The sequence below is a fragment of the Rhineura floridana genome, chromosome 15, assembly GCF_030035675.1.
Source record: "Rhineura floridana isolate rRhiFlo1 chromosome 15, rRhiFlo1.hap2, whole genome shotgun sequence".
Taxonomy (NCBI): Eukaryota; Metazoa; Chordata; class Lepidosauria; order Squamata; family Rhineuridae; genus Rhineura; species Rhineura floridana.
Genome location: NC_084494.1, coordinates 3,831,384 through 3,845,595, shown reverse-complemented (window position 1 = coordinate 3,845,595; position 14,212 = coordinate 3,831,384). Strand labels below are relative to the sequence as shown.

Sequence of the window (14,212 nt, the reverse complement as noted above, 5' to 3'; positions counted from 1 at the left end):
TGATACAGGGAAGCATGCCCAGGCCCCACCTGCTTTTACACACACACACTCGCTAGTTGCAGGGGGGGGGAGCTATCACACTCAAAAAGGCAAGTGGGAAGTGTCTTGCCAGCTTCATGTCTCTTTCCCACCCCTTGCAAAAAAAAAGCCCAAAAGACTGACTGGGGCCAGCAAAGCCCCCACCGCGCCATTCAGGGAAATAAACATCCCAAACACACACAGGCAGAAAATACATTCACGTCACAAGCACAAGGAAAGCAAAGGATCTGCCAGCACTGGGAAACCCCCCCCCCCCCCAAATTCAACAAAAGAAAAGGGCAGGAGTCAAAGTAAAAAAATTGCCTCCATAGGCAAAAAGTGAGGCAAAATCACAAGCACAAGGCAGGCTGGCGAAGGACCTGTGGATTCTAGTACCCCTGCCCATTCAGCAAAAAAGAGGGAAAGCCCTCTGTAGACAAAACATCTGCCATCTGTATCGGATGCTAGTCCTGCTCAAGAGTAGACCCACTGAAATCCATGGACGTAACAGGCCTATTAATTTCAGTGGATCTTCTGATAGCTTTCATGTCCTGCTGATTCCAGTATATCTCCCCACCCACTTCTCAACTAAGTCTATCCATGTGTAGTGAGCCATTGTTGCCCTATCATCGTATTGTCCTCTCTTGAAAGAGTGTGCGCTTGGGCTGTGAGAGGCCCTTGCAAAGACAAAGATGGGCCATTTTCACATGTAATTCTGGGGACCTTGTGCAGTTACCAAATAAAGCATCGGTGGTAAATGGGACATGTTGGTGACCCATTGCAAAGGAGTGACACGACTGCAACAGACTGAGCTATTAGGCAAAGGAGTGTCAAATAAAAAAATCAAGGCACCACACCTGATTAATAGGGTGGATGGTGACATCACCACTAGATGAAAGTGAAGGAGATGATTGCTTGGGGGGAAGAGAACATACTGAGTTTGAAACAATGTTTGAAACAGTGCAAATATAAACACAAAAATGTGAAATCAAAACAAATCACACAACACCGCAAAATTAAGAACACATTTAAAATCTAAAAGGACACCACTTTACAAGGTGTTCAGCAGGCTTGCCAAAATAGGTGATACTGGAAGCTATGGCAAGTTTTAAAGCTACTCAGAGACCAAGTATAAGGAATAGTCTAGAGCAAAGCACTGAACCCAGAGGAAGAGCAAAGGAAGGTTGAAAGGGTTCCAGGGGAATGATATGGAACAGCAAAATGGAGACGCAAAGGGGAATAGAATCCAACCCAGTGAACCTCAAAAGGAAAAGAAACATCAGGGGATAGGGGAAATGGGCAGAATTTGGGCAGAAGACTGACACCTTGACCTTTGGGGCAAGTTGAGAGGGAGAATGAATCAGCTAGATTTGCTTGTGAAACATTATTTCCTTGAGCACCTGGTAATTCAATTTCAATCCTCACAGAGACTGCTTAGAAATCTATGGACAACTCTGCAAATCAAAAGTTAAAGAAGACCAAGACTGAATCATGGATTTACAAGTGTGGACATCCTTCCCCTTACTAGTTCTCCTTAGTGAGAACAATAGTATTCTCTTCCTCTTGGCAACACAGCAGTAGGCAAAACTATGGATTGCATCTTGATAAAAAATGTTGCAAATTATCTGAAATTTGGGTGTTACGCTGGACAGGTGTTGTGTCAGCAGAACACAAGATGTGCAATGCGCATAACTTCATAGTTTTAAGGTTTGTATAGAGCCCATTCGAACATAGGAAGCTGCCTCATACTGAGTCAGACCATTACTCCATCTAGCTTGGTAATGTCTACACTCACTGGCAACGGCTCTCCAGGTTTCAGGTGGGAATCCCTTCCAGCCCTACCTGGAGATGCCAGGGATTGAACCTGGGATCTCATGCATGCAAAGCAGATGCTCTATGACTGAACTATGGCCCTTCCCCTGTATAAAGCTGATGTATCAGCATGTTTGTCACAATTTCTTTAATGTTATTCTGTATAAAATCTGTTTGAGAACAGGTTTAGTTCTTTGGGCAACCATTTGTAATTTTGACATGTTATGGATAGGAAACAGAAGTCCTAATTAAATGTTTTTACACACATAAATAAGAGCATTTTACAGTTAATACAGTTGTAGCAAGAGGGTTAAGCAGATCAAAAATCTACTTACGTGGATCACAAGCCAATTCAGCCACCACTATAAGATTAACCAAGCATGTCACCCTTCCCTCCCCATTCCAGGAAAAGCAGCATGGATGCCTGTTCTACAAAAAGGAGCGGGTTTTCTAGTTTCAAGGTCATGAGCTTCCAGAACTGCTTTATATACGCAAGAGAGGCAGTGCAAAAGCCAACTAGTAGTTAAAGGGCTGTTGACCATGATGTGTAAGACCTGTATAAAGTGAAGACCACAGGGGCCAGAGTAGCTACATTACTTCCATATTCTACTGACGGAAGATCCAAGCAAAAGTAGAGTTAAGCCTACACAGTCAGAAGAGAACACTTGAAAGATCCCACAAGCATAGATGTGAAATTGAGATCTTTTTATTCCAATATGCGTAACTTTAACTTGTTTATATTTAATTGCATTTGCCATTTTACCATCCACTCACTCCGTTTGGAGAGGTCCTTTTGGAACTCTGCAATCCCTTTTTAACAACCCTCAACTTAGTATCAGCAAACATGCCCACCTCACTGCTCACCCCTAAATCTAGATTATTTATGAACAAGTTAAAAAGCACAGATCCAAATATTGATCCTTGGGGGACTCTACATCCTTCCATTGGAGAACTGTCCATTTATTCCTGCTCTCTGCTTCCTGATACTTAACCAATTCCTGATCCACAAGGGGACAGCTCCTCTTATTCCATGACTGCTAAGCTTTCTCGGGAGTCTTTGGTGAGGATCCTCGTCAAAAGCTGTTTGAAAGTCCAAGTACACTATGTCAACCAGATCACCTCTATTTATATATTTGTTGACATTCTCAAAGAACTCTAATAGGTTAGCCATGCTGGCTCTGCTTCAAGTGGAATCTCTGCATATTTCAAGTTTTCAACATATTGCATCATCCTATTTCCCTGCTCCAGCATAGCTTTACTTCAGTAAGAATTTAGAAACCAAGCAAATAAACCTCCATTTTGGTTTTTAAAAAAGACAAAAACACATCCCACATAGAAAACCAAATTTATTTAATCTGAAGCACACGTATGGTTCATGGAGTTAAATGGGCTGCTGGTGGAACAGTTTACCCTACCCTCACAGGAAATGCACTGATATAAGGGGAAAGATGATCTCATCAACATGTATATCATTCTTCATTATGTATACCAGCTGCCAGGGTGTAATTTTAGGTATCTGGGTATGCCATCTGTGGTCCATCACTCAGCTGAATACAAACACCATTACAACTTGGTGGTCCCCCCCCAGTTTGTTTTTTAAAATCACAGAAAGTAAAGATAATAGAACAGTTCAAGAAACACACAAGAGGGCAAAGTAATGTGCAGTTACAGGTGACTACCATATTCATATCCACATCCTAAGTTGCCCCGTCAGAAAAGAATGGAAGGACCAAAATATGGAGAAAACCCAGGCTTCTGGACAGACACTCTAAAAAAAGGACAAGAATAGGTGACCTTGCACTGGATTTATCTGCATCTGAAACAAGACTAGAGCGGAAACTCTGCACATATTCTCTTATCAGGAGGGCCCAATAAAAATAATAAAATTAAAAAGAAACCTCTACTCTTAAATTCCCTTCAGTAGAAACGTTCAGATCTTACCAACATTTGTGCTGCAACAATTCAGGCATAGTTTGTATTAAAATGTCTTGTTAGCAGGCTGTATATATCAGCTCTCAATCAACAAGTTTTTAGGAGAAAAAATGGTCAACTAAGAAGCCACTGTGTGATGTTTGCTCACGTCAGGCTCAACTTTCAACAGCAACAGTTCACTTTCTGAGTTAAAAGCAAGGCTGATGGAGAGTATCTACAGATGAGCTGTTGAATGCACAGTGTGTGTGTTTGTCTCTCACAAAACAGCAGAGTTGACAATCTCAGGAAACTTGGGAGAACAGGACAGGGAGAGGATAACAGGAGGAAACAAATAGCAAGGTTGGAAAAGGGTCAAGTATTTAAGACCCTTGCCCTTCTGGATCCACGCTTCCTTCAGGATCTTCATCATTATATATGTTCTCTGCCTATAGAGAGATAGGAGTGAGGAATCAGACAGAAGTATCAATTTGATGGTTAAACAGACTCCCATTTTAAGGATATTTTCCAAACAATAGATTACCAAACAGAACTCTAAGCCACATCACAAGTTGAATACATGTGTCAGACACAAAGATTATGTTATCATTCTTCCCAAAAACTTAATTAACAAGACAGGATATAAAACCAGGATATTCAATCTTAGTCACTGAGCAGCTACACACAATTTTGGATTTGCTTTCTCCTCAAATAATCAACTAAGTACTTACCATCTGCCAGACTTGCATGATATTGTCTTCTGATACAGAACAAATTACCCAGGGTTCATTGGGATTCCAGGAGAAGTCAGATATCTTTGCAGTGTGACCACCATGAATAAACTAATATTGAGAATAAGACAGTTATTTACAATGCCAATCTTGCCATATATACCTAAAGTGACATACAAACATAAAATTCACCAAACCTCAACAAAGGCTGGACAACTTTTAAAATTAAAAATCCAGACTTAGATTCTGGAATACAAGAAAGCATCAGTCCTACAATGGAGCTAATCCAACCTTTTTCTTTTACAAGATATAAAGCAGAAGTTGACTGCAAAGTGTATAACCCTGACTTTGGGTAACTTTACACTTCTTCATCTTCTATCTCCGCTTGCTTTCCTTTCCCTTCCTACCAAATGCAAAGTTGAATTCATTTAGTGGGATGGATTTGGGGTGGGAGATACACAAACTAAGTGTCCTGAACTCAGAAAGCATCTCCCCGCTCAACAATCAGATGGAGATGTCTACAAGAAGTTGTTGCTCAGAAAGATGAAAGAGCAACAACTGTTTAACATGCTCAGGTAACACTGTGGAAAATCATTCAAGGACGGAAGAGTGCACATAAATGCAGAGGAGGATCGAGCACCAGGTTTGGGCTGCTAATCTGAGCAAGGATGGAATTCACAGGTGCCAGCCTCTCACCAGATGACCAAACTCAATTGTAAGGCACCAGTTCTCATGCAGATTTTTTTTGGGGGGGGGAGAGTGCAGGGAATGGTGGCAACTCAAATACTCTCAACTTACCAATAGCTCAGGTGGCCCATCTTCGGCATCTTCAGGAGACTGCTCTTCCCCAATTTTGCTGAAACATAAGACAATAATTGGGCACACACGAAAAGCATTTCTGGTGAACTCAACATGTGTACAATACTACACCCATTTGGGGCTCACCTTAAATCCCAGACATTCAGTCTCCGATCAGTACCACTGGAGGCCAAAATGGTTTCATTATGTGGTGACCACTGAACCTGCATCAATTAGAATGACACAGAACATTTAACCATAGTATCTATCATGGCTTTGATGCCATTTTTATGCTACTTTCAAACAATTACACATAAATTTATTTAATGCCAGTCAACCACTTTAATCTCCCTTGTCATTATTGTGCTCTTGAAAACCACTGACAGTTCAAATATGCTACATAAAGGCTGGACAGCAGAGGGTACAGTCAATCACAATAACAAAAGATCTACATACTGAATCCATTTTCCTTCAACATCACCAAATTTATGAATGTTACATTCCAAAAACACCTCATAAAGCTGGTATATCCTTAAATCACCAAGGGTGGTATTCAACACTAGTCCTACTCACAGCAGACCCATTAAAGTTAATAGAAATGACTAACTTAATTTCATTAATTTCAATGGATCTACTCTGAGGACTTAGTTGAATATAACCCCGAGATTGTAAAGATATATCACTATCACTTTACCTATTTATTTTTTCTCTCCTCTCGGAATAAGTCAAATCAGAAAAAAGCTTAATGAACTCAAAAGCCCCCAGATGTTTTCATTAGTCATTACTGATGCATTCGTTATCACCATAAGAAAATGCAGAAAATAAATTTTCAACAAGCAGAAAAAGCATGCAAGCAGCTGCAAGTTCTCTTCCACAGCCGCTACCTAAACTATCAAGCACAGATGAGCAAATATAAGCTTTTTTAAATTTAATATCTGGAACTTTAATAGCAAGGCTAATTCTGAAAAAAATAATTCAAACCTATTAAGAGCAGCCAACCTGTCAAATGATCAAGAAAAAAACAGTCCAAGGCATTATATGAACGTACCTGAAATATTTCATCTTTGTGCGACTCAAAAGAGTGCAACTTCAGTTTCAGATTTCTCAGATCCCACAATGCAACAGTCTATCCAAGAAGATCAGAGCAGAATTAACAAGAACATTCATTTCTTGTACTGCACACACCCCAAGAACCCATTATTGACTAGGACCACCCAAAACAAAAAACAATCCCATTAACCCTGCAACCATGAATTTAGACATCATCAGCGAGTTCTGAACACACACCTTATCAGCTGATCCTGTGGCCAGGATGAACTCGCTATATGGATTGAAGGACAGACAGTTCACTTCAGCAGTATGAGCATCCACAGAATGGCTTGGCTTGGAGGTGTTGTTTGACCGGGTGTCCCAGCTACAAAGAGAAGTTCAGGATAACAAATTTTGGTGGACTAATTAATACATGCTAATTGCAAGTGTAGCTATTACCCCCCCCACACACACTTTTTAAGAAAACTCAAGAAACAGTAAATAGTGTAAATGAAATAGTATTGCTTTGCTTACATCATAAGCTTCTGATCGTCAGCAACAGATCCAAAGAGAGATTCATGGAGCAAATGCCAGGAAACATCTTCCACCACAGCTGTATGGCCTGTAAAGATGGTCTTTGCATCCACCACTTTCCCTTCCTTTGGGACAGCACTTATGTCCCACAAGCAAATAGTCTTAAAGAAATAACAGAAAATACATTCAGATAAGATATCATACACTTGGCAGAGATGCATACTATCTGTGCCTGGACTAAGCATACAATACTCACATGATCATCAGATGCGCTAAGCAGATGACCACTGAGGTTTGGATTCCAAGACAAGCCATAGCCTTCTTTTTGATGCCCACGTAGACGTAGATCTGGATTACACTCACCAGAAGGGTCTGCAACAGAGACAGAGTAATTACTTGTTCTATTCATGCAACATTAGAAAACTGCAAAGATCAATTAATTGCTGAGAACATACAAACTCAGCTCTTGCTCCAGGCCTGCAGCTAGAAGTTGAACACCTGATTTAATTGGACGATAGTTACGCTGTCACTCAAAATCCATCCCCAGACACACAAATTTCAATAGCCTACACTATTTCTATTTGCCTGAATTTATTTATAAATAAAACTTGTTTTTAACCATTTCTTTGTCCTGCTCTCAAGTTCAAACTATATTTGCCAATCACAAACCTTAATTACCTGAAAACAAGTTAAGCCTAAATTCACTCCCAGCATGAAATCTGATTAGCACAGTCTCGCTTGCGAGACTTCTTGCCTAGGGCAATTATGAAACTGGCAACTATGGTGAGCAACTGAGAGCAGTCTGTACCCAGAACACCATTAATTTGCCTGTTTGTTGTTCCTAACCTAGATGCAACCAACTAAACTAAATGGCAGTAAACAAAGTATGATATGTTAATGTGCAACTCATGAGCAAATAAGCAACTGCCCACATTCAGAAATAATCTTTTCCTCTTTCAACAAGGCTTTTAAGATAAGACCTAGCCCAGTCTGCTTTTGTGTTGGAATTGCTTTTAATGTTTTTTTGCTTTTAATGTTTTTTAAAAACCTTTTTTTTCTAAACAGTATTTTTTAACCCTTTTAATTTAAGATGTTTTAAAAGCTTTTTTAAAGAATGTTTTTAAAGTTGTTTTGTTTTAATGTATCTTAAGGTCTTTTTATGTTTTAAAGTGTTTTTACTGCTTTCGTTTTCTGCCCTGGGCTCCTGCTGGGAGGAAAAGCAGGATATAAATTAAATAATAAATAAAATAAATAAATATTACACTTGAACTTAATAAGCCCTATTAATTTTATTCCCAAAGTGCACATATAAGGGTGCAAAGTACAGGCACAACAGGCAAATACCTGGTTTAGATGGATGCTTTGTATAATCAAACACAAGCACATCACTGGATGGAGTCTTTGTGGCAATGATGCAAGGATTCTGGGGCATGTAGCGTGCTCTATTTACTTCTCCTTCATGGTTGATCTTTATTTCAATTTCGATTTTCCCACTAACAGAGCCAAAGCCTCCAAACTCTGAAAATAAAGGCATTTCTATAATAGCTACATTATACAAGTCATTCAAAATAGGAAACAAATCTTTTAAGACCAAGAATGTCATATGGACATTATAAACCTGAAAAAGAGAATGTTTAAATGCACTGTGGTTTTATAGAACAGTTTAAAACCATTACGCAAAAAAAACCCCAAGAGCAGCAAGTCAGCATACTGCAAATCAACCACATGTTGAAACATGTTTCTGTAACTACAAGGCCTCCAACAAGTCACACTACTAAAAATTATTTACTTTCACTAGTACTTCATCTGCTAAGTTATCATTTATCAGTTTAGACATTTATTTTGGCCTAACACCAAGAGTACTCTCCAAAACTTATTTACCTATCCCTGTTCCCTATTTTGTTCTCTTACCTCCTTTCTCACTATCATAGTGTGAAGCATCAAACTGTGCATCATCATTAGGGAGCTGCACGCTGGCTATCACAAGGTGGTTTTGTTCATCAGAGGTGTGGGTCCCAAGAACTAGCCGGTGAATACTGAAGTCTTTGCCTTCAGGTCTGCAATGCCACAACAGAACAATGAGATCAAAGTGAAAATACTGTTTTTACCATGGACTGATTCATTAGAGTGATTGGCACCATCAGAGTCCCTAACATTAAAGCCAATTTGAATTTCCCTTATTCCAGTGCTACAAAAAATTTCTGACTGGAATTGTTGATTTTTGTTACCTAGTTACAATACAAAAAACCAGAAAACAGGGCAATTTAAATTACAGTAGACATTAGTTAAAATATTTATTGCCCTTCTGGGGCTCTCAAATTCAAAAAAGTTAACACAGACTCGATTCAATCATATCTCTGTTTATTAGGCAATTTCCAACTTCTTTGCTCCTCCCTTTGCCATATCTAAACCAGTTCGTCTGATTAACCATAGTTTCCTGGTTTGTTCAGCTTTGGAAGAAGCCAGAATATTAAACCAATGTTTGAATTTGATTTAATATGCTGGCTTGTTCCTGAGCTGATAACCATTGTTTCCTAGCTTGGACAAGAAAGGAAACTATGGTTAGAAGTTTTCTGGTTTAATTTGTACATCCACCTGAGGCCCACCGTAATGAATTTGCTAGGCACTTTCAGGATAAAATCTTTAGCATCCGCCAGGACTTAGACTCCAGTGTTATAGCAGGTGAATCAAGCGAGGTATGCAGAGCACAGCCTTGTCCCGATTTCTTGGATGAGTTTCAGTTGGTGCAGCTTGAGGACATTGACAAGGTGCTTGGATAGGTTCGTGCAAGCACTTTTGTGTTGGATCCTTGCCCTTCTTGGCTAATAAAAGCTAGCAGGGATGGAACAGCCGGCTGGGCCAGGGAAGTGATTAATGCCTCTCTGCGAGAGGGGGTGGTCCCTGGCTGCCTGAAAGAGGCGGTGGTGAGACCATTCCTGAAGAGACCCTCCCTGAACCCAGAAAATCTTAATAATTATAGGCAGGTGGCAAATGTGCCATTCCTGCGCAAGGTCCTTGAACGAGTGGTGGAAGGCCAGCTCCAGACACTCTTGGATGAGTCCGATTATCTGGATCCATTTCAGTCGGGTTTCATGCCTGGTTTTGGCACAGAAACAGCCTTGGTCGCCCTGTATGACGACGTCTGTCAGGAGAAAGACAGGGGCAGTGTGACTCTGTTGATTCTCCTTGATCTCTCAGTGGCTTTTGATACCATTGACCATGGTATCCTTCTGGGATGACTGGCTGAGTTGGGAGGTACTGCATGGCAGTGGTTCCGCTCCTACTTGGCGGGCCAGCTCCAGAAGGTGGTGCTTGGGGAACATTGCTCAGCACCCTGGACTCTCCAGTATGGGGTTCTGCAGGGGTCAGTTCTGTCCCCCATGCTGTTCAACATCTACATGAAACCGCTGGGTGCGGTCATTTGGAGCTTTGGAGTGTGTTGCCATCAGTATGCTGATGACACGCAGCTCTATTTCTCCTTTTCATCTTCTTCAGGTGAGGCTGTCAATGTGCTGAACCAATGTCTGGCTGCGACAATGGACTGGATGAGGGCTAATAAACTGAGGCTCAATCCACACAAGACTGAGATGCTGCTAGTGGGTGGTTCTTCTGACTGGATGGATGTCCAACCTGTCCTGGATGGGGTTGCACTCCCCCTGAAGGAGCAGGTTCGTAGCTTAGCACTTCTCCTAGAACCATCTCTGTCACTTGAGGCTCAGGTAGCCTTGGTGGCACGGAGTGCCTTCTACCAACTTCGGTTGGTGGCCCAGCTATGCCCCTATCTGGACAGGGATTAACCTGGCTTCAGTTGTCCATGCTCTGGTAACCTCCAAGTTAAATTACTGCAATGCACTCTACGTGGGGCTGCCTTTGAAGACAGTTTGGAAACTGCAGCTTGTGCAAAATGCAGCGACCAGATTGATAACAGGGACCAGACAGTTCGAACATATAAAACCAATTCTGGCCCACTTGCATTGGCTGCCTGTATGTTTCCGAGCTCAATTCAAAGTGCTGGTTTTAACCTATAAAGCCTTACACGGCTTGGGACCACAATACCTGCCTCTCCTGACACGAACCCACCCACACACTACACTCAAAGGCCCTCCTCTGAGTGCCTACTCCGAGGGAAGCTTGGAGGATGGTAACAAGGGAGAGGGCTTTCTCAGTGGTGGCCCCCAAATTACAGAATGATTTCATGATGAGGTGTGCCTCGCGCCAACACTTATCTTTTCGGTGCCAGGTCAAGACTTTCCTCTTCTCCCAGGCATTTTAGCATGTGTTTTAAAACTGTTTTTTTAAAGTGTTTTTAAATTTGTGTATTTGTTTTTAATTGTAAACCGCCAGAGAGCTTCGGCTATGGCACGGTATACAAATGTAATAAATAATAATAATCATAATAATTGTGGCTCACACAAACCAGTCCATTATTAGTTTAACAAATTTGTTCATACGCTAAAGAGGAAAAGTAGAACAGGTGGTTACAGTGTTTATGTACCTCACCAAAACACAACAAAGCATAGTTAACACAGTTTCTAGCATAGTCCTATGCATGTTTACACAAAAGGGAATCCCTCTGAGTTCCATGGACCTTAATCACTAGTGTGTTTAGGCTTCAATCCTGTGAGTGTTACCTGGTTACATCAGGAAGCCATTGAGCAGTCAAGCTGGGCCACTCCAAAGCATGTGTCATAACAAGATCATAGAGGAATGGAGTGTTCTTTTTCCAGATTTTATATTCTTCATTGATTACTCGCTCCTCCACTGCATCATCAAAGGCAGCTAACAATTGCAAGAAAATGCATAAATTAATACTGACAAATAAACCTTTTGAAAAGTCCATGGGCACAAGCCATTGCTATCTAACAAGAGATATTCAGAACTAAGGACAGACATTATTCCTATCTTCTGTACCTAGAAATTTTCTCTATGCCCCAAATTGTATTGCTTTGAATCATCACTGGGAGAGCACCACAGGCCTCCAAGGTGGCTGCAACCTTTTGCTCACTTGCTTGAAAATAAGCCCCGTCAGACTTAAAAGTAACTAACTTCCACATAACCATGCACAGAATTGCATGATTAAGCATGGTATTATTTTCCTATGCTAGAAATTATTTTCACTAGGCCAATAGCTTCCATTTGTCGGTCACATAATGGCAGTTTACAAGCTTTCCTTCAAACAGGATGCAAAAAAGCAGCACTCTCAAAAGGCATCAAGAGTTGCTAGTCTTTTGTGCTTACATTTTTTAAAAACAAAATCATGCAGCAACATGGAAGCCCAGTTCTAGTGCAAAGCGCAGCAGCTGAAAGTCTTAAATTATCAGCCTCTTACTTCTGCAAGAAATCCACTAAGTAGCATGTCTCAGCCACCAACCTGTAACATGCAGTTAACCAATAGCCCCTATGAGATTGCTGAAGTACAAATTAGGAAAAAAACCCAGCTCAAATCTCACTTGTATAATGAGATCAAGGGGTGGCTTTAAACAAACCACCGTATTTTCTCCCATCTGCAAAATGGGCACAAGATTTACTTTACCAGACTATTGTATGGATAACTGAGGTAATATATCTGAGATACTTTGAACACACGGCTAAGCAGAAGATAAATGTAATGTAATGTTTTATTTCTAGGCCGCCTTTCGGCCAAATAGGCCCCCAAGGCGGCTTACACACAAAAAAAATACAAATACAAAATAAAAATAAAAACAATACAATTTACAAAAAAAAAAAACCAAACTAACGAAGTCCTAACATCTCTAAAAAAACAGGAACAGCAAACCAAAAGCATTCATCTTCCTGGTAAAGGGCAGTCCCCAGAAAAATGTCACTAAGACCTCCTGCTTGATCTCTGGATGATTCTACAGTGGATCAATAAACGTTTTCCACTCTCAATTGTTGAACAAAAAACAAAAGAAAAAAAGTTCCCATACACTTTGTAAATTAGGCTGCTAAAACAAAGAAAGTGGGAGTGGGTGAGAAAGCAGCAGTTTGCTTTAAGACTACAACTTGGCACTGAAAATAAATTCCTGAATTAAACATTTGCTTCCTTAACTATGAAGTCAGATACTAGTTTGCAACTGGCTTCAGTTGGTGGACCTCAGAATTATCTCTCTATACACAAGAATACCGTATACATACATATGCGCGCGCGCGCACGCACACACGTGCGTATCTTCGGCAAACATAGAAATGTGCCCGCTCCTTACTTTAAAGATGAGCGAGGCACCAAAAATATAACTTGTCTACGCTAGCTTGACCACTCAAAGAAAATGTTAAAGAAATGGCACGGTTCTTCTTTTTTAAGGCCCTGTTTCTATGCCTTTAAGAACCAGCCGCTCTCTCCCAGCCTAACCCACCACACAGGTTGCCGGGAATCTAAAATCGGGGGGCGGGGGGGGAGAAACAGAGGGAGAGAAGCCGCCACATTTATGTCGCTTGAAGAAAAAAATATTGAATTCGAGACATATGACAGCCCAAAGCGCAGAAATTCCGCAGGTGGAAGCTGCTCCGCTTGCACGCGCTTCCCTCCCCGCCTGGGGAAGCGTCGCCGTCGGAACTGCGGCGCCTCAAGGCCCACCGCCAGGCCCGGCGCGGAGCAGAAAAGCGGGAGGAGGAGGGGTAGGAGAGGGGACAGAAGCCGGCGAGCGACCCTCGCAAATCTCCCACCTGAGCCATCCTGCAGCCCTCCCCGCCTCATTACAGAGCAGCTCCGCGCAGACCCCAAAGAACACGAAGGAGAAGAGGAGGGAGGCGGGGGCCAGGGAAGGAGGAAGGCGCGCCTCATTGGGCGGCTCCCTCGGAAAAGGGGCGGGGCTGAGGAAACAGGCGCGGGGATTGGGCGAGGGGTTCTCCTGCCAGGGCCCGCGCGGAGAGCGGGAAGGGGAGTGAGGCCTACTTGCGCCCTCCCTTACGGCGTCCGCTTCGCTCACCTTCTTTATCCGCCATGATTCCGACTCTTTTAGGGGGCGCCAGGGACGTCGCGGCTTCCTACTTCACCTGAGGACCCGGCCCGCCCTTCGCTCAACACCTTGCGCCGAGCTGCTCAGCACTCCTCTATTGTTCCCTCAGTCGTCGTCGACAGAATCCTCCTTCTCCCCCCCCCCTTTTTACTATTCGCCTCAGAACAGCAATGCCGCGCGAGACGGGTTCGCGCCAACTCCAGCCAATCGCAACCCCCGCCGCTGCGATCTTTTCGGCGAATCACGACTGCTGAGACGGGGACGGAGGGGCGGGGCCGAGTGGGCGGGCTCGCCGCGGGAAAGACTGCGCACGCTCTGTCTCTGCTCCCTCCTCCCTTTTCGTCACTGTGAGGAAGGGCAGTGGTTCGTTGAAGCTTCCCTGGGAGCCGCCATTTTGTTTCTGTTGCGGCTGCCTTGAGGAGAATG

At 42.4% G+C, this 14,212-nt stretch overlaps 2 protein-coding genes across 3 annotated transcripts in view; one reads left to right on the top strand and one right to left on the bottom strand.

Moving 5' to 3' along the window:
* Positions 1-14,212, top strand: part of LOC133370357 (protein archease-like) — a 60,450-nt gene that overhangs the window by 29,331 nt on the left and 16,907 nt on the right. The gene's annotated exons all lie outside the window — the stretch shown is intronic.
* RBBP4 (RB binding protein 4, chromatin remodeling factor) lies at positions 3,162-14,043 on the bottom strand. Of its 2 annotated transcripts, none has more exons than XM_061596565.1 (12): positions 13,757-14,043; positions 11,462-11,609; positions 8,742-8,887; positions 8,175-8,348; positions 7,087-7,202; positions 6,831-6,991; positions 6,555-6,681; positions 6,316-6,393; positions 5,415-5,491; positions 5,268-5,325; positions 4,470-4,580; positions 3,162-4,187 (listed from the first exon to the last, which is right to left on the bottom strand). In XM_061596565.1, exons 1-12 carry the CDS (start codon positions 13,770-13,772, stop codon positions 4,122-4,124), a joined length of 1,278 nt encoding a protein of 425 aa, XP_061452549.1. In that variant the 5' UTR covers positions 13,773-14,043; the 3' UTR covers positions 3,162-4,121. The 2 variants fall into 2 exon arrangements, with proteins under 2 accessions (XP_061452549.1, XP_061452547.1); XM_061596563.1 differs by lacking the exon at positions 13,757-14,043 and adding an exon at positions 13,494-13,601.